The sequence below is a fragment of the Lupinus angustifolius genome, chromosome LG03, assembly GCF_001865875.1.
Source record: "Lupinus angustifolius cultivar Tanjil chromosome LG03, LupAngTanjil_v1.0, whole genome shotgun sequence".
NCBI lineage: Eukaryota > Viridiplantae > Streptophyta > Magnoliopsida > Fabales > Fabaceae > Lupinus > Lupinus angustifolius.
Window position 1 is genome coordinate 5,001,409 of NC_032011.1, and position 15,450 is coordinate 5,016,858.

General features: G+C 32.5%; 2 protein-coding genes across 3 annotated transcripts; one reads left to right on the plus strand and one right to left on the minus strand.

Annotated features, from left to right (window-relative positions):
- LOC109342542 lies at window positions 3,271-4,905 on the plus strand. Of its 2 annotated transcripts, none has more exons than XM_019580514.1 (4): window positions 3,271-3,791; window positions 3,890-3,955; window positions 4,044-4,107; window positions 4,618-4,905. In XM_019580514.1, exons 1-4 carry the CDS (start codon window positions 3,429-3,431, stop codon window positions 4,644-4,646), a joined length of 522 nt encoding a protein of 173 aa, XP_019436059.1. In that variant the 5' UTR covers window positions 3,271-3,428; the 3' UTR covers window positions 4,647-4,905. The 2 variants fall into 2 exon arrangements, with proteins under 2 accessions (XP_019436059.1, XP_019436060.1); XM_019580515.1 differs by having other exon boundaries at window positions 3,272-3,791; window positions 4,053-4,107.
- On the minus strand, window positions 7,521-14,790 carry LOC109343224 (U3 small nucleolar RNA-associated protein 4 homolog). The gene is made up of 10 exons (XM_019581420.1): window positions 14,401-14,790; window positions 13,321-13,627; window positions 13,154-13,217; window positions 12,804-12,917; window positions 12,482-12,644; window positions 10,839-10,989; window positions 9,959-10,536; window positions 9,229-9,410; window positions 8,625-8,885; window positions 7,521-7,958 (listed from the first exon to the last, which is right to left on the minus strand). Exons 1-10 carry the CDS (start codon window positions 14,704-14,706, stop codon window positions 7,688-7,690), a joined length of 2,397 nt encoding a protein of 798 aa, XP_019436965.1. The 5' UTR covers window positions 14,707-14,790; the 3' UTR covers window positions 7,521-7,687.

Below are 15,450 nucleotides of genomic sequence, written 5' to 3' on the forward strand. Positions count from 1 at the left end.
ATCTTAACTTCATCGGTATCATATTTCTTTATTTCTCAAGTGCATACCAAATTAATTTGGCACACTTGTATGAGCTGTAGTAATCATACAGATCATCAGACAACCCATTCAGAATGAAGTTCTTGCATAAGTAATTACTTTCATTCCAGAGAGCTATTTCAATAGTCAGGTTATCCCTTTCATTTTTTTCAGCCTCATCTGACACCACTGGGATGTCGGTTTTCAGAACGTGGGCAACCTTTCTCATAGTGAGAAAAAAATTCCATCTTATGTTGCCAACGTTTGAAATTTGTTCTGTCAAACCGAAATGACTTGTTCAGGTCATAGCTGTTCGGTCCAGTAATATTATCTACGAATGTCATTGCAGTCGAAACGTCTTAAAATTGTTGTTACCGTGGCTTGCAACAATTCTAAATGGCACGAAATAATACTTACTGGCTGAGTCACGACCAGGTCGCTCTCTTTAAGACGTTTCGTGGCACTGCCCTCTATCAACCACGTCGTCCCCAGGATAAAACAGTCCAGATCCCTGTTATCGAATTCTTACTGCACTGTAAGAACCGATCTCGAATACACCCTCAACAATATGGCTACCAGTGCCAGTTCTCGAAATTTCCCACAATATGGCTACCCGTGCCAATTCTCTTCCCACAATATTGACTACTAGTGTCAGTTCTCGAAATGCCATAATATGACTACCTGTGCCAATTCTTCCCTCAATACTGACTACTAGTGTCAGTTCTCGAAACTCCCAAAATATGGCTACTTGTGCCAATTCTTTCCCTCAATACTGACTACCAGTGTCAGTTCTCGAAATTCCCACAATATGGCTACGTGTGCCATTTCTTAGTGCCACAGAAAGAAAGAGGGAGAAGTTTGCCGAAAATGCATCAGCGGAAAATATGAGGGAGAAAGAAAAAGTTGAATGAAATCGCATTCAACTTGGGGCTAGAAAATATGAAGGGAGAAGACTTATATTTATAACTTGGGATGTTTTCCAAGTTCCTAGTTTCTCCAATGTGAGACTTGAGATTTGTTTTTATTTCCTTTTTCAAAACTCTTCAATGTGGGACTTGAGAGTTGTTTTTATATTTCACATCCAAAAGTTCTCACTCATGGTTTTCAACAAACCATGTTCCAACAAGTATGTCTAATAAAAAGTTAGAGGAAATGTTTATTTTCTAGTTCACTTTGGAAAAACAAAACCGAAAGAGATGTAAATTAATGTTAGCTATTTGAAATGCAAGGTTTTATGGGGTTGAGGTTGTGAGGGGAAGTAACATAATATTTAACCATCAAGATTTGATGACTAAAGCAAATATTTTTCATAAATTAATAAACTTCTAAGTAGCTATCACCTTTATGACAAGATGAAAGGATTTGTAGATATTAATGATACTTAGAAATTTGAAAAACAAAATAAGCTAAGATAAAAAAAGAAGTTTGCTTTACATATAAATTCATTTGTTCAAATTAGCTTGAGGCCACATTTCATGTATATAGAAAGTACTCCATTTCCAAGTGGATTGAAGTCTAATAATGAAAAAAATGTTTGAATGGTCATCAATTTAGATTCACTTTTTCTCCCGCATAATAAATACTAACGTATTAATATTTATTGATAAAAAAATTATATACATTTTAGAATTACTTGAAAATGGTCCAAATAGATCATACTTATATCTTTAAGGGATTTAAGGGATGCTTTGGTGAATTGGATTTTGTACAAATATGACTTATAGAACTTTGTAGAGTCACATAATTGTCTTAAGAGATGATTTTATAAATTAGATTATGATTATGTAGATGTATGACTCACATAATTTTGTTTTGAATCATACATATGCCTTGAAGTTTGATTTTGTAATATTAATTAATGTTCAAACTCAAATAGCAATCAGATTGATGGAATGTAGAAATAAATGATAGTTATTACTTATTTATATTTTACTGCCGAATATTTTTTAAATACGTTAAAGCCGTTTATGATATATGGATTTTCCATTTATTTTTTAATTTTAATACTTTTTATAAAATTTATCCTAGAAATTTTGTGATTTTATATTAGAAAACAACTTTTAGCTTATAAGGAGTTTTTCAGACAAAACATAAACTACCACCAAAACTCTATTTTCTGACTTTTCCTTAATACAAAGCTTTTAAACCCAAAAAAGACTGTCCAAATGGATCCATAATAATGCTTCAATAATCTCTTCTCTTATAACAATTTCTTTCATGTGATTATATTGGTTGTCTAATGCTTTGTCTCACTCTATTTTTACTTTTTTGGTGAAAATATCACACTATGTTTTAAAGTTTTGTGATAGACCAAAGACAAAAATTAATTTATATTTTTTAATCAATTATAAGCCTTTGAAAAATTATGACATCAAAATTTTCCCTCCCACACTCTTCGCTAGTGGACACTAGTACACACACGTACACAAGGCCAACTGGCAAATATTGATGCATTCGCATAAAGATAAAATGAGAAGATTAAAACATTATGCTAAAGGACACATTCTCTTCGGGACTTATTGCAATTCCTTCCTCTCTCTTTCTGTCTCTTTTCTCTTTCGATATAGAGAAGTTCTTGGTTTTACATTTGAATTTAGGGTAAAAATATTATATCATTATTCTTAAAGGATAAAAGTGTCATATTATTTATTTTTATGTTATTTTTAATTATTTATCTATCTATTAATAGAGAGTATAGTAATCTTGTTTGTTTATGAATTCTTTATTTTTTCTTTGTGCTATTCACACAGCAAAGTTCCCGTTGGAACAATAACATAAGAATAAAACATTTAATTTCAATGTTTTGGATTTTACCATTTAAAATTTAGATATATCTTTATTAAAATACAATTTCAATTCCCATTTCTCACAATAATAAAGTGTTCCATTATGAGTTCAATATCTATCATGGTTAATACATTACACGTGTTGATAATGTAAAAAAAGAAAATGATATATATTCCTATAAATCTTCTTATAAATCCTCCTAAACTATAGAAAAAAGTAAGATATATCATTAAAATTTATTAATTAATCAGTTTACGAATGATATATATTATTTTTTTGTGGTGTGTGAGAATCCAATTAGATGATATAACATTACTCATTTACAAAACGTATATAAATATGCAATTCTTCTATTACATGTCAATAATATCTCCTATCATTGTAGAGTACATGTTCATCAGCAATTATTCATACATGTGCAAATTTTGTGGTATAAAAATGTACATATTTCCTATCTTTTTCTTAGAAGAACTATATAAGAACAACAAAGGGTGAGAGAGAGAGAGAGAGCAAGGTAAAATACCTATAGGAACCTCTATCAATATTCAATTTGATCACCAATAATACTGAGTCTATATTAAGACCAACCTTAGTGCATTATTACTATATAGAAGAAAGGTTGAATGGATATATCTACTTCACAATTCAATAGTGCTAGTGAATCTGGTTGGACTCATTACTTAGACCAATCAACTTTCTCTGAAAATCACTTCCAAAAGAGAAATGATATTACTAACTATGAAGAAAAGGGTGAAAGAATGGAAGAGTCTGAAGAAGATTTATCAATGGTTTCTGATGCTTCTTCTGGGCCTCCACATTATGATGATGAATGTTATAGTGAGAATTGGTGTACTTACCTTTCTTCTACTTCAAAGGAATCACAAAAGAAGAAGAAGGTCAAAGAATATAGTAGAAATCAAAAGCATTCAACTCTTGATGACACTGCTAGTTCTCCATTTTTCAACTTTCCCAAAGAGAGTCACAAGGTTAATGTAATGTCAATGAGTTATAAAATGTGTTTATATATTGTTTCAACTTAGCACAAGTTTTCTTTTTGTTAATTGGTTCTTTTGTTATTCAACAGAAACAAAATGGAGCAGTGGAGAATGCAATGGATTTTTCTCAGTGTTTATCTTCAACAAGAATAAAGGTATACCTATATTTTTTTTGTTATTTCTTTCATTATGTTTAACTATCAACTATTGTATATTTTATTAGGACTGAGCTGAATTTGTTAGTTTCTGCAGAGAAAGCCTAAATTCCAGAAGAATTTCAGAGGAACACAAGCTTCAGAGGAACCAGGTCATCCATTTTCTCTTGAATATGCTTAAGTTTTGTTTGGATAATCAGCTTAAACTAGACTTTTTTTTATTTTATAACAAAGTTAAAAACAACTTAATTTCATAAACTTGACCTGGTAACTTATTAAATTCTATTAATTTTTTTTATAAGAAGGTTATAAAGAGGAGCAAATTGTTATTAGTGTTTTAAATTGTGTTTACAAACTTTTATAGTTATTGTAACTTGTCATTACAATGTAAATTGTGACCTTGTGAATTTTTGTTATAATTAAAAAATATTTTTAAATTTAATATGGGCTCATAAAGTTTGATGTGACCAAAATATAGTTTAATATGACTGCATTGGGATTCAATACAGCTGTATCGTTGAGATTCTATGTCTCAATTTTGGAGTTACACCAACTGCAATATGAACAATGGCTACTATAAACACTACATCTATTTTGTTTTTAAAAATAGGCTTCAGGTAATTTTTCTAACAACAATTGCAATGTTTGTTTTCACCTGATAGGTTGTTTGAATGAAGAACAAAGGAAATGAAAGATTTTGAGGTGACAAGCTTTTGCATCTTCTGAAGCATTGCTGTGAAATAGAGATACCAAGGGATGTCAAAGTAGAAGATATTCAATCATTGTCAAAAGAAATTCCTTTTATTTTCTTCTTTCTTTCCATTTTTTTAATATTCAAAATAAAAGTTCTTTTGTTCTAGTTCTTCTCATTTTTTGAATGTGCTCTTGTGTTACTACCAACACATTTGGGATCAACCTAAGATCATAGGGAACTGAATAAGGTTTCTGTCTTCCATTTTCTCTGTTACCATCAGTGGCAGGCATTTCTGGGACCTCTAATATTATTCATGAGTCATGGTCATTAGATACTATTCCTTACATCTTTTCTCTAGTAATTAACACAATATTTTTGTTATTTGCATAAAAGTTTTGAACATCTTTAATCATTTTTAGTATGTATAAAAAAAGTTAGAGATATTGTGTTTTATAAATTCTGTTTTGGTTGTTGGAAATTAAGTCATTCATGCATACTGATTTAGATATAGTTGTTGGTTACTCTTCTTATTGTCAATTAATTTTGATATAAAACCGTAAATTAATATCAAAGTTAAATTTCAACTTCTCTTTAATTATTATGGGTTAAAAAAATATCTTTTAATCTGGGTCAAATATAATAATTCATCTAATCTGAAATACTCAATATCAAGAAAGTGAGATAAAAAATACAGAATATTAATACAAAGTTAGTAAGTTCAAAATATATTATCTGTTCCAAATTATATAAATAAATATAAGGATGTTGTATAAGGTAAATATGGTTTAACCTGCATAATTAAAAGTCAAAAAAAGGTCAAGCTGTAGGCTTCAATGGACCCTTTGACCTTAGTCCACCCCTAACTCTAAAATCTAAACACAACTAAATTAACCAAAAGTACTGTTTTTCTAATTCCATTTCTGTATATATGTTCTAGCATCTGTTTTTTCTCCCTACACTTTATAACATCACTCAGAGAATTAAACAAGTGAGAAGTGACTCTATTTAAAGTTTTTGGTGATAAGTAGTGGAGCTAAAATAAAATCTAATCTTCAATTTTGAAAACATATACTAAACATATAATGTGTTGCATGCTTAGCTAATAGATAGAAATGAGCAACCAACAAGATATTTGTTAGTGGTGGTAAGGTCTCCTTATCTCCATAAAGACAAAAAAAGTCAAGAATTTAATTTCTGAGAGTAACAATTGTTAAAAGGGGCGGCCATACATCTCGAAAAAAGATTAATTCTTACTTATAGAGTGATAGAATATCATTGGTAGTACCAAAAAAATATCATTCCTCTCCCCGCTTCAATCCTGTTCATGATTAATGTTAATGCTGTATTTAAATAATATTGCTATTTTTTCACCTCATGCCTTGCATACACTTCAATTTTTTCAATTTCTTTTTACATGATAAGCAAGTGTAGAACACAAATACTGAGAAAGTGAGAATGATAAGAGTAGCATTCTTTTAAGTCACCTCTATTCACTATCTTATAAGTTGGTCCAGAAAATAAGAATAACATTTTTTTTAATATAAACATTTAATAACTTAATAAATAAAAAGAAATGAAGTGTATCCCAAACAATTGTAAAATTAAGTGAGACAGCTGATACTATCCCAAGAAAAGGAAAGGTCAGTTCAACATTCAGCACCATGAGACACTATATATATAAAAATACAAAAGCTTAGTAATAAGCAGTGACCCACTTTATTAAGTTGAGCAAATGCCAGGCTAGCTCACAACTACATTGGATGTTTAAATATGGTAAGGCTAGGTGCTTCACACCCAAAATATACAACATATCCTAATGAAACCAAAAGCCTGGCTTCATTTTCAGCCATAAGGGTAACCCTACCACCACCATTTGATAGGTACCCACTTGAAATGTGATCCATTCATGACATTGGTACAATTATTGAATATAAGTTCTGGTAAGATATCCTACAGAATCTTTTATTCAAAGTGTTTATATCCTCAGAACCGAACTAATTGCATAGATGTATCATACAGATATTTTGAAAAGGACAAAGAAGCCTTACACTAGTCATTGATATTTGTTATTGTAAGAGTGTGTATCTTAGATTATTTTTGAGGAGAAATGGTTTTTGCTCCAAAATAATTAAGGGTTTTGATGAACACTGAATTATGTGAAGCTGGATTTTGGACATCATGATAAACATATAATACCGACTCTATAAAGATAATCGGTTAATTATTTATCATTCATTTGTATTACTTTTATTTAAAAATCAATAATAATTAAAAATGAATAAGAATAATATAATGACATTATAAAAAAACTCTTATACTGTCAGTATATATATATTTTCTCGACAATAAGAAACACATAGTTTTACCATGCTTTTGTTACCTTTGATATAGAAGGAAACATCATCAAAGCATTGCAATGTTTACGAAAAGTAGGTGGGTTTCATTTCCTCAAACAAGGTTCTTATACTTTTCTTAATTAGGAGGAAAAGCATATCCTTTGTAGAAAAGCTACAGCTGAAAAAACCAAGTTTTCCCAACTTTATATATGTTTTTATATATTTGACATTCTCTTAATCTTGAAGACTTTGCATAAGCTTCTGCTGTTTGCTGTTCTAAGGTCTCAAATAGATTAATACGGAAAGTAGAATCTTTTTGCCTTCAGGAATTCGAACCTAGATTCAACAAATGATGATAAACTAATTTTACAATAGAAATAAGACATTCTACCAATTTATTATTAGTCTATACAAAATTTTGAATTATACTAAAAGTGAACAATTTTTATTAACAAATGTGAAGTTCTTACAACAACTAACTAACAGATTTTACCAGGTCAAGCAGTTAATCAGTAAAACTACAAACTTCTGAAAAAAAAAAATCAATGTAACTCTATTACTGATGGAACAAAATTGATTATGGAAATACAAAATACATGATACTGGAACCCAGCCATGGAGAGGTAAAAACTGAAGTGAAACAACATGAAGGGGACTTTTATCCCCACAATGCATCTTCCCCTAGAGCTGAGAACAATAGTCCTATGTCCCAAAAATATGTCTGTGGACTGGTGGGGCTTCTAAACTTTTGACAACTTCCAACCAAGGTTTGTCTATCATAAAGAAGGAATTTTTCGACATGTAGGCTAGAAATAAAACTGGATTCTCTAATGGCAAAACATTGAAGTTCTTATGCTTAATCTTCCTCTTGACACTGAGATTTTGGGAACTCTTGGCCCTTGGATCTTGAATATTTAGCATATCATTATCATCTTGCTCCACGGGCAACCCGAAGTCAATCAAACACATTGCCCTGAAGGTAGAACAATTCCCAAACATGAGAAATTAACACTACAAACAAAAATTGATTGAACTATCAGTGTATGATGATTCTGAAATGATGTATAAGGGTTCGGTGTATCACACAATTATCCAACAGACATATTAAACTCTGCTTGGACCTTCAGAAAATGTTTACAATACCAGACTGGTAACTCAAACAGAAAAAAGGAAGAATACTCCTCTTATGTTCGGGACCCTAAGTTCAAGACTTAATAAATGGTCAATTTTTTTGCCAAATTTTCAGGTCCTCTGGAACTGGTCATACCTCCAAAACTACTAGAGGTTCAAGCGGTTTGTGAAGAGTGGTTCCAAGGACAGGCTTTTAACATAGTAGGTTTGGTGGCTTAACCGGACTGGATGCCCATCAAACTGACCAGACAGTAGAGTCCACTCCAGTCCTAAAACCATAGGTTGTGAAAGCTACCAGACCATATTTGGGGATGGGGGTGAGTGGTATAGAAGCAATTTTACAAGCTTGACTTTCGTTTCTAACAAAACAAATGTGCACATAAATAAATGACTAATTTCAACTTAATAAACTATTAGTTTCATATTAGGTAGTATGAAATGTATTTCTTATTCATTTTGATCATTTCATAATGCAAAACGTCACTTGTATATTCAGCTAAAAACATACCTGGAGCTATAAACAACAGCTGAAGATGAAGTCGATGAGGGAGGAAAAGAGAGCCCAATCACTTCACCAGGAAATTCCTGGTATCTCCTGGGAAGAACATAAGTGTGACGCTTTGACCATTCTCCCAACTCCTTGGCCTCTATGTCAAATGCATACACTTGATTTGAGGAGGTTGTAATTATCATTACATTGCTGTTCTGGGGAGGAAATCCACCAGCAGTAACAGAGGCACCATCTAATCGTGAAATGAACCAATGCTGCCTGTTGCAAAAAAAGTTCCAATCACTCAAAAAAACCCAGAATTAAAATGAAGAGGATAAGAGTGAGGGATTATACCAAGGCTTTAACAGTTAAATAAATAATTCTGTTCCAGAAAGATCTATTGTTACTGTAAACTACTTAAATACCAGACACCAGTAAGCAAAAATGATTAACAGATTTTCGACCAAAACTTTCTGAAGGTTCTCTAATTTATGTCTCCCTCAAAGTCTTTTTATTTTTAACTTGAGCATTAAATGCATATCCTAGCTACTTACAGCAAAGCAAGTACAGTGATAGGTGTCCTGAGTAAAAAAGGAAAGGTTAAGCAGATTAGAGAGAGCACCTTAGTATCTCCAAGTTAAATACATATATATCCCCAAAGCAGTTCACAGCTGCCAACCACTGCTTATCAGAACTGCTGAACAATCTTGTTATCGGAGGCTCCGTTGGAGGTAGTTTTTCATCTTGCAAATCCCGACAAGGTGTAAAAGTATGCACCAGTTCTGAGCTTCTGACATCCACAACCTATAACATTCAAAAGTGAAGTGTATTAACAAACAAACAACATAGATCTTTAATCCAAATATCATAATATTTAAACACACCCTTTTTGAAACCACTGACAAGGTAATTCACCAGACCAGAAATTGATTATACAAACTAATTTGAAACTAGGCCAAGCCTAAATACTAGCAACAAATATATGACGAACACGCTAGCTGATTAAACAGTCTTCATATAATCAAGTACCAAAACTTACAATGCATCGGTGATACAAATTCCAGAATAGCAAATAAGAAAGAACAATTGCATGATTAATATAAATCATTACAAATTCACTTCAGAAAAAACAACCCATGCATAGGACAAAAAACTATTATTACACACAAACACCAAAAAACATGAATGTGATTATATCATATAAATCTCATACCAGTCACTCAAATGCTACAAATATTCTGGCAAATGAGCAAAACATAATTGAAGGGAATCATAATTTACATAAACTTAGATTTGGAAGTGTACAAAAATAAATTTAACCAAAATGGAGATGAAGGATATTGCAAGCTTACGTATATCCTTCTATCATGCCCAGCTACTATCAACCAAGAGGAGTCATGAGTAAAAATCATGGAATGAGCAAATGGTAATCTGGAAGGAAGTTTCCTTTTACTGACACTCCATGTAACTTTCCCACCTTCAGACCTCTTCAATTCAAAGAGATTAGGCTTCAAATGGTCCGAGTATGCAAAAAGCGTCCCTGAATTAGAAATGGTGCTGCAAATTATCTTTTGAGAAGCCTTACTTTTGACTCGGGCAAGCATTTCAGTCTTTGCACGGCCTCCAGCTGTGTGAACGTTTCTGAGTTGTAGCAAATGGACATCTAACCCATGTGAAGACTGCACTAAAAGCATTGAGGATTGATTGAAGGCAGTATTAAGAACTAGTTGAATAGGTGTTCTTTGAGGAGCAGGACAGATATCATGAGGAGAAAATTTAGTAAATTCTTTCACAGGGTATGCAAAGAGTTTAGTGTCATCTCCTGCTGAGATAAGCATGGGAACCCCCAAATGAGCCCACTTATGGTAACTAAACTCAACAGGTTTTTCTTCACGTCGAGCTCTTTTAACCCTCTCATCTGGCAAAGCATCTGATAAAAAGAAGAGTACAGCTAAGGAAGGGAAGCAACAACTAGAGATAGTACCCAATTGGATAACTTTTACAGCAAATAATCTACTTCGAGAAACCCTTTATTGAGCTAAAAACTTGACCAGAAAATAGCACCAAAAATAGTCTTCAGAATTTGATAAAAAAAATGAAATTCAACTTTACCAAAAGATCTCTTTACACCCAAATCACTCTCAAAGAATTTTACAGAATAAGCTCAACAAACATGCAACTACTATTTTCGCACATAAATAAAAATCCTGAAAGCACAACCTTAAAACAAACCTTCTTGAGTTATTGGTACAGCGACAGTCAAGGCCCAGACATCATGCGTATGAGCCCTTACACCTTGAACATAGATCCACTTTTTCATCATAATCGGAGAATTGACACCATCAGATGACGCTGACTGACTAGACAGCTTATAAAGAATAACCTTCAAATAAAATAAACTACACCAGCATTATTATAATGCACTTAGCTAGCAGGTTAAGGAAAAGGGAGCAGACAGAGAATCATTTAACAAATTACAAATAAATAAATAATAAGACATCAATATTTGAAAAGTGCAGATATGTGATATATAGAAAATGAACTTCCACCAATACAATTCAAGATTCAGATACAATCTTTTTTTATAAAAAAGGAAGGATATGGACCAGGGAAGACATTGCATATATAGAATAATCTATATGTTTAAAACTACAAAAAAAGAGGCACAGGAAAAACCAGACTGTAAAATCTATAAATGTTGCAAGCAACACTAGTGAGTGTGCTCATCCTATCAGCGCCTATTATAATTGCCTCGCTCAATAATGTTATTGTATCTCTTCTGTTACCCACTTGGCTCAATCTCCAAGAACAAATATAATGATTGGAGTTTCAGAAACTTCAACCAATGCTGCAACATTGTTTACTCACAAGAAAACCTACCAATCAACAAGGGATCATATCAAGATGTATAAAAAAGGCAACATGTGCTCTAAAGCTAATGCTATGTGCAAGGAACAGGGAAGGGTCTGACCCACTGAGTGGGACTATACTCTATAGTAGGCTGCCTTACCTTGCATTTGCAAGAGGCTGATTCCACGACTCAAACTTGTGACCTTGTCACATGGCATCAACTTTAACAATTGTGCCAAGGCACACCTTCAATCAATTCACAACAATGTATCAATATTACATGTATTGGTCGGTCATAATTAACAGTGATAAGACAGTATGAATCATGCTAAAGTCAGTACTGACTCAGGCCATGGTAAAAAAATATTTTGAAGGATTTCAACCATCTCACAACACCCCAAGTGTACATATTACAGTGTAAACATGATCACTGCTTTTGGCTCTTATTGACAAAAGTAAACCAAACATTAACCCAGAGATTATAACTTCTTCAATTCTTGGAGAGAAGTAGATGGAATCCTTCACATGAACTTTTCTCACATGTCATCCTATTGAGAGATTTTAGCTGTCCATTTCAAGCATCTCTCTGTCAATTCCACTTCAGTATCATCTTATTCTCAATTACTGTACTATTTAAAAGTTTTAAGGCTTTCACTCATAGCAACATGGCATTCTGAAATGTACATACCATCCAAAACAGCATACACATTCCGTTGCTTGAACACGATGCCAATTAATTCGAAGAAAAAAAGTACACAAGTTATACAAAAACTCTATCTGAAATTAAAATAAGTAATAAGAACTAGAATAGCAGAATATGTCCTCAAATATTGGAAATAATGGAGATAACTTACAAATGTGTCACACTACTTGTATTAATTAGTAATGTGAAAAAAATTGGCAAACAGAAAAAAAATATTGAGACACTGAATTGATGAAAAAAAATCATTAATAGCCTGTTGCGATGTAAAAAATATAAATAATTTTGGTTTCATATGGATTCGACAAACTATGCAACTCTGTACCTGACCATCAGAACCAGCAGAAAACACCCTATCATGACCAGGTGCTGCCGCCAGAGCATTTACATCTCCTTTGTGTAATGAATGTGCTTGCAAGAGAGTTCCATGTTGGCTGTCCCAGAATTGGACACTACCACTGCTGTCTGCACTAACAAGTGCCCCAGACCTAAATGATAGCTAACCAGTCAGTACAAAGGTTTGCAAATAGCCAACCAGAAGAGTACTCCAATTTAGAAATTACTACAGCATGGTCAATATAAAGCATGGAAGTACTCATATTAGTTATTTCAAAGACAGATGAAAAAATAGATGCCTCCACTGTCACCTTAAGGACAGTAATGACCATATACAAAGATCATGTCCACTGCCCAAACCTCCAAGTCCAGCTGTAATCCTATAGACTTCATGGCCCGATATAACATCCCAGCATCGTATTAGCCTGATAGGAGATAAAGAAAAAACATTTGTAAGTATATTTAACTATATAATGATAAACATTAAAAATAGGTTGCTTGTGCTGCTGGGTCTGCTTAATTCATTGAAGAATCAAGCATATATATTTGGCCTCAAGTTAAAGAAAATCTGTGATAAATTCCATGTAACTTAAAAAGGTGATACAAGGCGATAGTTTCTCAATGATCATTGATTAATCACAACATTAACAAAGTCACATACCCATCACTACTGCCAGAAAATATGTGGTTGGCATCTGCGCTCCAAGTGACACTTAAAACTCGTCCTGAAAACAATACCACAACAGATTCTCTTAATAGGAATCAATTAATCAAGAAGAAAGGGAAGAAAACTTGCAGTATATTAAATAATTCAGGAAAAAATCTCACCTTTGACCCGAGGCAAGGATTTTACATACATAAAATCGTCTGTATCGGAGATGGCATAAATCCGCACACATCCATCATCATAAGCAATCGCTACACGTGGATACTCAATAACAGATTGCTTCATTGTATCAGTTGAGTCAGAATCTTCATCACTTTCACTGTTCTCATCGTGTTCATCGGAATCGTGAAATTTACTCACGAATCCATTTCCAACATGATTGTTTTTTGTTTCGGAATTTATAACATCCCTCTTCGGAAGGGTCACAGCCATTTTCCAGATTGAGACACCATCCGTATCTAGCACCGTCTGTAACACGCATCAAATATAGATAAGACACAAAATAACTAATACACAACAAGGGTCGTTAAACAAAAATGTAAAGCAGTGGATCACTGGTCGGCCAAAACACTTTTTAGACAACATAGTACATATCACACATTTGGTATAAATAATTAATTAATTAGATGAATATGCTACAAAAAATTAACTAAAACACGACAACGGTCCATAAATTTAAAAGAAACTACTGGTCTCTTTATAAAACATTTTAAGCAAGTTAATAAATATTAAGTTAACTTTATTTTTTTTTAAAAATAAAATTACAAACTCTACACTTTAAATTATGGTCCACAACCACAGTAGTACCCAATATTGGCACTTTCCAAATACACATTGGTCGCCCGTTGAGCTAATAGCATTGTAACAACAACCGCATTTTAAAACCATGATTGTCTAAGTTGAATTTTGTATTACAATTAACATTAAAATCTATTTCCAAGCATTAGAGCCTGCTTCTTCAGGGCTAAAAAAAGTGATTCTCCAAAAATGATTGCCAAAATCGGTTTTCTGAGAAGCTGAGCGAAAAAGCTGGAAAATATTTAACCATATTTTTTGTCCAACATTTTAGTAAACTCTAAAAAACTCAGAAATGATTTTTGAATTAAAAAAATACATTAGTTAACAAACCTAAACACCTAGACTCTAGTTTACAAACATGATCAACCATAATTAAACAGTGATAAGTAAACACAACAATATTCAAATGCAAAAAAAAACTGAAACAAAACTAAAAGCGTTACCGTTTGCTTCAAATGAAAAAGATCCCACTTAGTAACAGAACCATCAATATGAGACGAAAATAAACGACCACAAGCTTCATCATTCAACGCACCGGTGCACCAAACCAGCGACGAAACTCGTTTATCAGCATCTCCATGAATAGTTAACTGACAGTGCCAACCAATGGAGCCAGGTGACACAAGCCATATTTCAAGCGAACCGTCTTGGCGAGCCGCGGCTACACGTAAGCCGTCGACGCTGGTGGCTAAGGCGAGAACCGGTGAGGGTTTCCAATCGATTGAACTTATTTTGTAGAGTTCTCCCATTATTAGAGAGGAAGGTTAGAGTGAGAGAAAAGTGATGAAGGAAACGAAAATGAAGAACATTTGAAGATTCTGAATGCGGCTATTGGTTACGGTTGATATTAGGTTTTTTGTTAAGAGAGGGTTTAGGCGCGGAAGGATCCGTTGAGATATTTCGGGCCGTGGGTATAATAGCCCAAGCCCGTTTATTTTCTCTTTCCTTTTTTGGAGAGTTGTATTGTTAGAAAGACAAGAATAAATACAACTAGTAATAGTTTTTAAGTCTTATTGGATCTCTTATAATGTTAGATCCGACTAAAACGGATTAATTCCTTGAAGTTAGAGATATCATTTGTAAATATTTAAAATTATTAATTCATTTAATTAATGATTTAGATTTTTGTTAAAGTTTTAGGTTTTAAAAAATATCTCTTATACCAAGTTAGTCTATTTAGTTATTATTTTAATTTGTACTCTATATTGTAATTAGTAGTATGAAAGGTATTTTTTTTTCTTTTACTTCAACTTCTAATTATTAGTTAGTATTTACTTAATATAATAAGGTGGGTTTTTTACCATGGTAAAATTGACACTTGGTAATCTTGAGATTATGGATTCAAATCCTAGTAACATGCACATGTCTTCTTTTTTGTATTTACTTAATATATCATTCATTTTTAATCACTATTAACATTTAAATATAAGTGTAATATATATGATAAATAATATATTTTCTATTTATAAATTTTTACCCTAACAGTACATAAA